This window comes from Borostomias antarcticus (genome assembly GCF_949987555.1).
Source record: "Borostomias antarcticus genome assembly, chromosome: 22".
Classification (NCBI taxonomy): Eukaryota; Metazoa; Chordata; class Actinopteri; order Stomiiformes; family Stomiidae; genus Borostomias; species Borostomias antarcticus.
In genome coordinates this window covers 13,934,469-13,944,548 of record NC_140255.1, presented here as the reverse complement: position 1 = coordinate 13,944,548, position 10,080 = coordinate 13,934,469, and the positions used below count along the sequence as shown (strand labels likewise).

The following is a 10,080-nucleotide window of genomic DNA, read 5'->3' as shown; positions in this document are numbered from 1 at the left end:
AACGCGAAAACAACGGCAGTGAAAAACAATCAGAGTCTGGTAATGATGAGTTTGTAACCCCGATAGTGTATTCAGCCTGTTATTTTGACTATTTCGGTTCTTGAAGTGGTGTTTTTACAGCGAACTTTTAACATTGAAGTCAACGGGCACTTCCGCATCTGCACCACAGACGGACCAATATGGCTGCCAGGTGAATAAGGCGAATTGGACATCAGTACCAATATAACCAGTTAGTTGGCTGAGTGGACACGATCAGTTCCACTGTTCAGGTGGTCAACGGAGCACACCGGTGTGTATCCATGTGTGTGTAACAATGGATAACAGGCAGAAAGATGGACACCTGCACACAAACACACCGAGACATGGGTCCTGGCACCGGCTGGTACGGAGGAGGGCGTGACAGGGTTTTATGATGCCATTATGTGTTTGTTCTGTTGTATTTACAGACCGTTCACTGAGAAGATCTATCTCCAGAGGGCACAGTGCTGCAAGCACAAGTGATGATCCGGCCAGACCTGCTCACCGGGCCGTGTTGGTTCCAGGGATCGCACCACTGATACAGAGAGAGAGACGCCCGACTACCGGGCAAGCTCAAACACCCCCCCTCCCCCTCCCCCCTGCCATGGAGGATACCCGAGAAGGGGGAGGGCAGTGATCAAGATTGTCTTTTTCTCTGGATCAATGGCCATTGAATATATATTTGTTTTGTTTTGTAATGTTAGTTCCTGCTTGAGTTTCAAATTTCAGTATTTCAATCAAATGTTTTTACAATGCAGTAAAAAGTAGCAATCTGGATTGGATGTTTCCAGCTTTTGGAATTGCTATAGGCCATTGTTCTAATGATACCGGTTTAACAGGTTGCTGTTATTTAAGATGAAGCCATGCGCCATGGGAGTCTTACACTTTATATACATGCAAGGACAATCATTCCAGACTTTGAAGCTGGCTACTGTAGGTTTTACTATGCCAGGATTGTCACGTAGCACACTGAAACTGTGAATACACATCTGATACTCGTAACTGCTTCTGTTCCTGTCTCGTTTATCCTGCGGCTGCAATTGCTGTTGTTCCTCTCTACCCCAAAGAGAAGGGAGTGTGAAAGTTAAAGAGGTGTTGTGTTTAGAGAGGTGTTCGGTCTGAAACCATAACATTGTTTAAATCCTAATATAGATACTATAGTTTCCTCACCTCAAACTTACCTGGCAGAGTAGAAGAAAATTAAGGGGTTTTAGAGGTGGCTCAGCACATAGTGTCCAACCTTGCCTGAAGGCCTGCTAACAATGGTAGGAAATTAACTTAGAGAAACATTACAAACGTCCCCCTCTCTCTCTATGTATTTTTTTATTTAATACCCTCCCCATCTGTGTCTGTCTCTTTTCCCCTGTTATTAAATCAAGCTGTTCATTTAAAAGCCTGCCTGTACAATTATACTCTATGTGTCGAATGAAAGACCCCCCTCCTGGCTCACAAGCTTTCCATGTAATTGGCTACATTCAGACTACATGATGGGGCAGGTCTGTGGTCTGTTATTTAGCTAGGCCACTGAAGGAAGGAGCGGCAGGCAATGCAGACACACTCACTTCCAAGTTCTAATCACCCTTGTTTAATAACGTGGTTTATCAAGTTCTAATCCACAGACTTTCAGTCCCCAGCCTCTGGTCTGGCGAAGGTTGTGTCGGCTTGTTCGTCGGAGCATGGTGCTGATCTGGCTCGTCATATGCTCCAAGGTTTTTTCTTTGTCAGAACTTCTGAATTTGAGGTCTTTTGGCAGATTCAGCATCTGCTGTGTGTTGTTGTAACACATCTGCTGTGTGTTGTTGTAACACATCTGCTGTGTGTTGTTGTAACACATCTGCTGTGTGTTGTTACTTTGGCTGTTTTGTCTTGGTTTTGGAAGAAGCTGTGTATGTCTGCCCTTTTCACACAAAAATAGAGTCAACTTTTTGTCCCTGAGGGGCAACTGGTTCTGCAGCAAGTAGACAAAACAAGACAATACAGTACATTGATACACACTGTAGAAATAAAAACCTACAAAGGAAATACTATAGTGCATGTTGCCAACATCATGATCATCATCGTCATCACCTACGTCATCAATGACAATTTTTCCAGCTCTTTCGGTCAGAATCAAAAGGATTGTGGTGTTGGGTTTAGCTACCAACTTTGAAGTGAAGCACTGACGTCTCGGCAACACCATATTGTGTAAGATGGAACTCACTGTAGGAGAGACACTTTCAAGGAAGCCTGTTGGTTTCTGGATTATAAGTACTCTTATTTGTCCTTCTAAAGTGTCTGAATTCATTTCCTTAACCCGATCCTGAATCGTAGCACCTTGGCTTGACTTGAGAGGATGAAACCACGTATTTACCTTGCATGATGTTAGTCACCCATGAGCAGTAAGATCCGATCAATACACGTTTACAACAGCAGACTAGGAACTGGAAGGTTGACACCCCCTCCCCACACACACACATATTATGGCCTGCCTGTTCTAAGTCATGTTTGCACACAGTGGAAAACAATATGGTTTTTCCATATGGTTCTTCTCCTCTGTCCATCTTCTCTGTTCTTTCCCTCTCCTCCTCCGACTGTCTGCATCACTATCGTTCACCCTCTCTCTCTCCTCCACCTCTCTCTATTTCTCTTTCTTTTTTTGAATAAATGTATTTCTGATTTGAATCCCTTTTTCACCCAATTTGCTAGCCAATTACACCCAACCTATTGTCCAATGTCACTGTTGTGGAAGATCTGTCGCACAATCCGCGGCCAGTAGTCTGGAAGAGAGAGCCAGCTATCTGACTCTGAAGCCCATGACTGTGTCTTCATATCCTTAATATGCCACTTCCATGGGATCCGGTCATATTCAGATCTGGTGAGACCAGGGCGTGAACCCCGGTCCCCGGTGGGCAGCTGCACCGGAACCTGATGCTTAGACTGCTACACCACCGTGGACTTAACCTGACACACCAGATGGTTTGCTTCGCATAACAATCCCTTAAGCATAACCATCTTGAAACTCTTGGTTGGAAACTGTTTGGAAAAGGGCAGGCACTTTCAAAAATACTTGGCAAGTGATTGGATGAACAATCTATCTATCACCGTCTGTCATGCCCTAACACCAACCGCTCCTTGTTATCGTCACACCTAAACCTGCCCAACGTAGCTGTTTGCATTTCAAATTCCTCAGAACCAACGCTGATTAGGTAAGATCATTTTCCGATCTGGCACAACGGATCTCTATGGAGAGTATCCAGACTGATTTGCGAGAGAAATGTGAGCTTGCAAAATCAGTATGATCTCACTGTGTGTGTGTGTGTGTGTGTGTGTGTGTGTGTGTGTGTGTGTGTGTGTGTGTGTGTGTGTGTGTGTGAGAGAGAGAGAGAGAGAGAGAGAGAGACAAAGGCAATTCTCTCATACACACATAAAAGCTGAGATGGTGTAGACATGACTGTCCTGACATGACACCTTGCGTATAGGACTGAAAACCCGGGATGAAAAGAGGTAGAGAGAGAGATAGTGTGTGAAAGAGAGAGAGTGTGAAAGAGAGGGAGAAAGAGAGAGTGTGAAAGGGATTCCTCTTAAACAATATCTCCCTCTCTTACACTTGCTCTTTCTCTCTCAATTTCTGTCTCACTTTCTCTCGCACACTTTTTCTCTCTTTCACTCTTTTTTCTCCTCACACGCTCACACTCTTTCTCCCTCTCTCTCTCTCTCGCACTCTTTCTCCCTCTCTCTCACATATCTTTCTCCCTTTCACACTCTCTTTCTCCCTCTCTTTCACACTCTCTTTCTCCCTCTCTTTCACACTCTCTCTCGCTCAAGGTGTCATGTCAGGACAGGCATGTCTCCACCATCTCAGCTTGTATGTGTGTGTGAGAGAGAATAGCCTTTGTCTCTCTCTCTCTCTCACACACACACACACACACACACACATACAGGTGTCTGAGGTCTGTTATTTAGGCTACTGAATAGTAGCCTGGTTCCAGACCAACAAGATTAACATTATGGAGTGGCCAGCCCAATCCCTGGACCTTAAACCAGTAGAAAACTTGTGGGGTGACGTCAAAAATGCTCTTTCTGAGGCAAAACCAAGAAATGCAGAGGAATTGTGGAATGTAGTCCAAATGTCAGAAGTTGGTCGACTCCATGCAGCACAGATGTGAAACAGTTCTCAGAAACTGGTTATACAACTATATATTAGTTCAGTGATTCACAGGAAAGCTAAATCTTGAAGCATTTTTCAGGTCATACAGTAAATGTTTGAGTTTGTAAAGACAAATGCAGACACTGCTATTTTTTTGAACAGCCTAATATTCTGTTTTCTTCACTTTTTGTAAAAAAATAAATAAAATAAAATAAACATTTGATAAAAGTTTCTTCATGTTTTGATTTGGAATAGAATGTGCAGTGTTCCCAATGCATTTGCGTGTATGGAAATAAAAGCTATTATAAGGATTTGAGCTTTACTCACTTTTTTAAACACACTGCTATTATTTTGAACACAACTGTAAGTGCAGTCCATTTAGCATTTACCAGTCCAATATTCCTGATTCAAAACATTTATTCACAAATATGTTCTATTTTTGGGGCATGCCCTAAATGCATGACAATGTCTGTGGCTGATTAATGCATATTAGCCATGTTCGAATTCGTACAGAAAGAAAGAAGGTAAAAATATGGAAGCAATTTCCAAAGCGGAATCTTTTGAACTCTTAATAATAGTAAGAGAATATTTGTGCAATCTCTAGTATGTTTGCTGTGACTGAATTGTGATATACCTGCCTGTTGTGCATAAGGTGCGAGTGTGCGCGTGTGTCAGGCGAGTGTGCTTTGTGGTTTCAGGGCATATTGTTGCGTGGTTGTGTACCTAGTTGAGGTTGTGGTCGCATCTGGCTCGTCATATGCCCCTCAGTTTTCCTTTGTCAGAACCTCTGAATCTGAGATCTTTTGGCAGATTCAGCATCAGTACAGATGTTCTGGTACCACACCTGCTCTGTGTTGATACTTTGGTTGTTTGTCTTGGTTGTGGAAGGAGTTGTGATGAGCCATGCATGAGCAGTAATACCCGATCAATACACGTTTACAACAGCCGACCAGGAACTGCCCCCCCCCCCCACCAACACACACACGCGCGCACACACACACACACACACACACACACACACACACACACGACACACCACCAGGTACAGTAGCTCCTTTATGGCCTGCTTGTTCTAAGTCATGTTTGCACAGAGCAGTTTCTCCATATGGTTCTTCTCCTCTGTCCATCTCCTCTGTTCTTTCTCTCTCCTTCTATCACTCCCCCCATCACCATCACATCATCCGTTCATCAGACCTCCACCCACGGCTGTTCCCTTTGATACACGTGGGTTTCAACAGAGCTGCTCTCACTCTCTCATTCCCTTTCTCTCTCTCTCTCCTCCTCTCTCACACTCTCTCTTTCCCTCTCACACTCTCTCTCACACACACTCTATTTCTCTCTCTCAATCGCTGTCTTACTCTCCCTCTCTTTCTCCCTCTCTTTCATGCTCTTTCTCCCTCTCTTTCACACACACTCGTACTCACTACATCTTTTCATCCTAGTTTTTCAGTCCAGTTCAGGTGTCATGTCAGGACAGTCATGTCTCCACCATCTCAGCTTTTATGTGTGTGTGTGTGTGAGAGAGAGAGAGAGAGAGAGAACTGTCTTTCTATCTCTCTCTCTCTCTCTCTCTCTCTCTCTCTCACACACACACACACACACACACACACACACACACACACACACACACACACACACACACACAATTACACTATTATAACTTGAAGGGTGTATTCTTTGTCCTTGCTATTCTCTATTCAAGAACTACCTGTCTTATTTGAAGCATACACACACACACACACACACACACACACGATTACTACTACTTACTACTATAACTTGAAGGGAGCTATTCTCTATTCAAGAACTACCTGTCTTATTTGGAGCATACAGTACACACATAGGCGATTTTACCCTCTGAGAGTAGGGGGGGCAACATTTTGATGTGAGAAAAAAAACAAAACAGTTCTGCCGTCTCGTCCCATCTATTTACAAAGAATACCAGTTGTGAACAGTATGCTAATAAGAAATCCGTATGACAATTCAATATGTACAACGCATCAAACTTCATCTAGACACCACAAGCATGTCAATATGACTTTATGACCGAGCACTAGGCCATACCCAACATCACAACATCAAACTGCAACTGCCTGCTGGTGCTAGCTTCCTCGCGGATGGTGATGTTGCCAGTGCAAGTGCTAGCTTCGATAGCCTCTGGAGCACTTCTGCATTCGATTGCACCTGCTGCGGTGTCATTTCGAGTGGAAGCTTCTTCATTAGCATTGCCAGATTTTATTTTATTTTATGAAGAAGTGGTAAATTGTTTTTATAGCTCTTTTTGCCATTATGAGCAGGTTGGCTAGTTGTAGCTTGTTGAGCACTGAGCAGTACAGTCAGATCTCATTTTTTTCGACGGACGAGTTGTGCCATTAGTGGATTATGAATATATATTTTTAAAGGTAGCCTAGTTTAAGTAATAAATACACTTTTAAAATGTATGATGATCTAACACAAACTGGTACAAACAACAATTATGTATTTAATAATTGTGTTAATTAGTGAAAAAAAAAAAAATATTATTATATATATTTTTTAAGAATCTGAGCAGAGTTGGGCTGTCCAATCAGGGGGGGGCACTTGCCCCCCCTGCCCCCCCTATCAAATCGCCAATGAGTACACATATTCACACTCACTCTCACTCTGTCTCACACAAACACACACACAAACACAAGTCAAGGTGTGTATTTTGGGGTCAGTAAGACTCAGCAGGTCGCCGTGGTCAGTGTGGTAGAGAAGGTCACCGTGCCCCTCTGGGATCTCTCCCTCGCTCTGCTGTATGTGCACTCCTCCGGCTGGGATCCTCTGAGAGACACACACAGCCTGCACAAAGTCAACACACAGCTGAGTACACCACTGCCTGCCTGCCTGCCTGCCTGCCTGCCTGCCTGCCTGCCTGCCTGGATGGATGGATGGATGGATGGATGGATGGATGGATGGATGGATGGATGTGGATGGATGGATGGATGGATGGATGGATGGATGGATGGATGGATGGATGGATGGATGGATGGATGGATGGATTCATAGTGAATTGGATTGGATAGTCACAGTTGGAGGGGATAATCTCATAGTGTCTTCACTTGGCCAATGTGAGCTCCAAAGGAGATAAAACACTGATGGGCCAGAGTTCAGATCTCACTATCAGTAGGCTACCAAGGCCATGGGCAATTTTATTTAGGAATAGTCCCACACAGGAAAACGAAAAGCAAGACAACTGGAATACAAAAGGATTGACGAAAGGCACACCAAACACACACACCCTCTCTCTCTCTCTCTCTCGTTTTCTCTCTCTCTCTCTCACACACACACTTTCTCTGTCTCTCTCTTTTTCTCTCTCTCTCACATACACACATGCACGCGTGCACACACACATACACAGACAAAACCTATGTCTTCTGAGGTGAAAACAGTCGTTATCAGAAATCACAATAAAAGAGTTGGGTGCTTTTTGAGGACAGTTTGTTTTTCAACGAATGAGTTAATAACAGAATTGGGTGCTGCTTGAGGACAATTCGTTTTTCAAAGGATGAGTTTGATGGGTTGTGGCATGAGCGCCCCCATTTGGTGCGTTCGATAATGGCACTGCAGCCGGTGTTCTGTGTGCAACAGGAGATCCTATCCAATGATTCTCTGAAGCGGCGCGCTGAATGAAGTCTTGACCTGGCTGCAGAAACCAACCAATGAATCAGAATCTTTTAAATGCATGGATTTCATAAAGATTGTTTAAGAATAATACAATACGTTTAGTCTTGCATAGAATTAATGTATTCCATCCACATAGCAAATTCAATTTCGACATGATTGTATGCCAAGAGGATGGAAGTAAACGAATGTGCGTGTATTGTTTTTTGGCAAATATGATGCATTGGTGCTGATGGAGGCAATATTGGCTAGTCCATTGTTCGAGCCTCATATCCGTTTGATATTAGGTAACAGAAAGTGACCAATGTTTATTATCAGTGTCCCAATCCAAGCGGAGGGACCTATAATTATTAACAGGTGGAATATTCCAGAGAGCAAACATACGTTAAAGACTAGGCTACACATCTGACTATAGCCTACAGCTAAAATATCCAGTCCAGCTGCCAGAGTGGATAGAATGCATTGTTCGTCAGTTTTGCTCATCGTGTCCCATAGTATGCTTAGCTGTCCTCGTACCGTTCCCATACTCTCATGTTCAGCGAAACAGACTGACGCATCACCGGGCATCTGTGAAATATTCCTCTCTGCTCAATGGACCACCAGTGCCCGGTGACGTCTTGAGGAGGAGGGGCCCGCTGTTGGCTTAAATACCGTGCTTTCTCGGTGCCTAGGACAGAGACGCATCAGGGCGCAACTACTCCGAAACACTCCTAGCAAAGGAAACTTAGTGACTGCAACTAAGTTATTGAACGGCTAGTGTGCACGCACACTGGAAACACTCTGCGCATCAGTTTACAAACATGATTAAGAAAATGTCGCCAACAGAGAATGACTTTGATATACCAGCGAAGAACTGCTACAGGATGGTGATTCTGGGGTCCACGAAAGTCGGCAAAACAGCTATCGTGTCCCGGTTTCTGACCGGACGATTTGAGGAGCAGTACACTCCGACGATAGAAGACTTTCACAGGAAACTGTACAGCATCAAGGGAGATGTATACCAGCTGGATATACTGGATACCTCAGGGAACCACCCCTTCCCTGCTATGAGGAGACTATCCATACTGACAGGTAATTATCAAAGTCTATGTGTCACGACATGCACGATTAAAATATTTTCATTCTCAATAATATTCAGTAGGCCTATGTGTAGATTTGGTAAATAGAAGGTGTGCATCATTTGCGCATGTGGCCCCTGGGTTGCAGGGCGCAGCAGGTGCCCGGCGCCTGCAGGATTCGTCACTGTACTAAATAAGTTACACGAAAGCAACAAAACTAAACTCCGTGCCTCCCCCTTGTCTCTCTAGGTGACGTGTTCATCCTGGTCTTCAGTCTGGACAACCGAGATTCCTTCCAGGAGGTGCAGCGGCTCAAGCGACAGATCTTCGAGACCAAGTCGTGCTTGAAAAATAAGACCAAAGAGAACATCGACGTGCCTCTGGTCATCTGTGGGAACAAGGGTGACCGGGAATTCTACCGGGAGGTGCAGCGCGAGGAGATCGAGCAGCTGGTGGCCGGGGACGAGCAGTGCGCATACTTCGAGATCTCGGCGAAGCGCAACACCAACGTGGACCAGATGTTCCAGACGCTGTTCACCATGGCCAAGCTGCCGCACGAGATGAGCCCGGACCTCCACCGGAAGGTCTCGGTTCAGTACTGCGACATGCTGCACAGAAAATCCATGAAAAATAAGAAAACGAAGGACAGCGGAGACGCGTATGGCATCGTGGCACCGTTCGCCCGGCGCCCGAGCGTTCACAGTGACTTGATGTACATAAAGGAGAAGGCGATCGGTGGCGGGCAGGGGAAGGATAAAGAGAGATGTGTCATCAGCTAAGACCGGAGAGAGACGAAACCAGAGAAAATCTCGTTAAATGGTTAAGTGGGAAAATGGTAGGCTATGCTTCAATGATGAGGCATCCGACTGGACGGAGCCATAGGCGCGCAAAGTTGCCCAGACTCTAGGCGCTCCGTGCTGGGGGACCAGAGACAGATGCTGCGAGCCACTCTGAATGCGCTCAGGCCTAACGATGTCTCTCCAATGGCGTTCCGCAGACGTGGGCGCGCACGTTCTCTCCACGAAACTTTAGAGAATGTTGCTTTGTTCTGTCAAGTCAGAGCCTTGTGTGATGTGGCTTCAAATCTTTAGATACTGTTTAGAGTTACAACAATGTGTAAAATGTGTTGTTTTGACATTGCCTTTTTACAGAACGGCAAAAAAGAAATAGACTACTCCAGGTGAGGAGTGCAATGTTTAAAAAATCTCAGTTGTTTACATTTTGTTATTGGCT

At 44.7% G+C, this 10,080-nt stretch overlaps 2 protein-coding genes across 2 annotated transcripts in view; both read left to right on the top strand.

The window, feature by feature from the left end:
• The window catches only part of pemt (phosphatidylethanolamine N-methyltransferase), a 54,495-nt gene extending 53,459 nt beyond the window's left edge, over positions 1-1,036 (top strand). Inside the window, exon 7 of the mRNA XM_084456310.1 lies at positions 447-1,036. Within this exon, the coding sequence (XP_084312436.1) occupies positions 447-501 (55 nt within the window). The 3' untranslated portion in view covers positions 502-1,036. The remainder of the gene's footprint in view (positions 1-446) is intronic.
• A 7,553-nt stretch (positions 1,037-8,589) lies between these two features.
• Positions 8,590-9,626, top strand: rasd1 (RAS, dexamethasone-induced 1; the record flags this gene model as incomplete). The annotated part of the gene is made up of 2 exons (XM_084456308.1): positions 8,590-8,860; positions 9,097-9,626. 2 exons carry the CDS (start codon positions 8,590-8,592, stop codon positions 9,624-9,626), a joined length of 801 nt encoding a protein of 266 aa, XP_084312434.1.
• Positions 9,627-10,080: the final 454 nt, after the last annotated feature.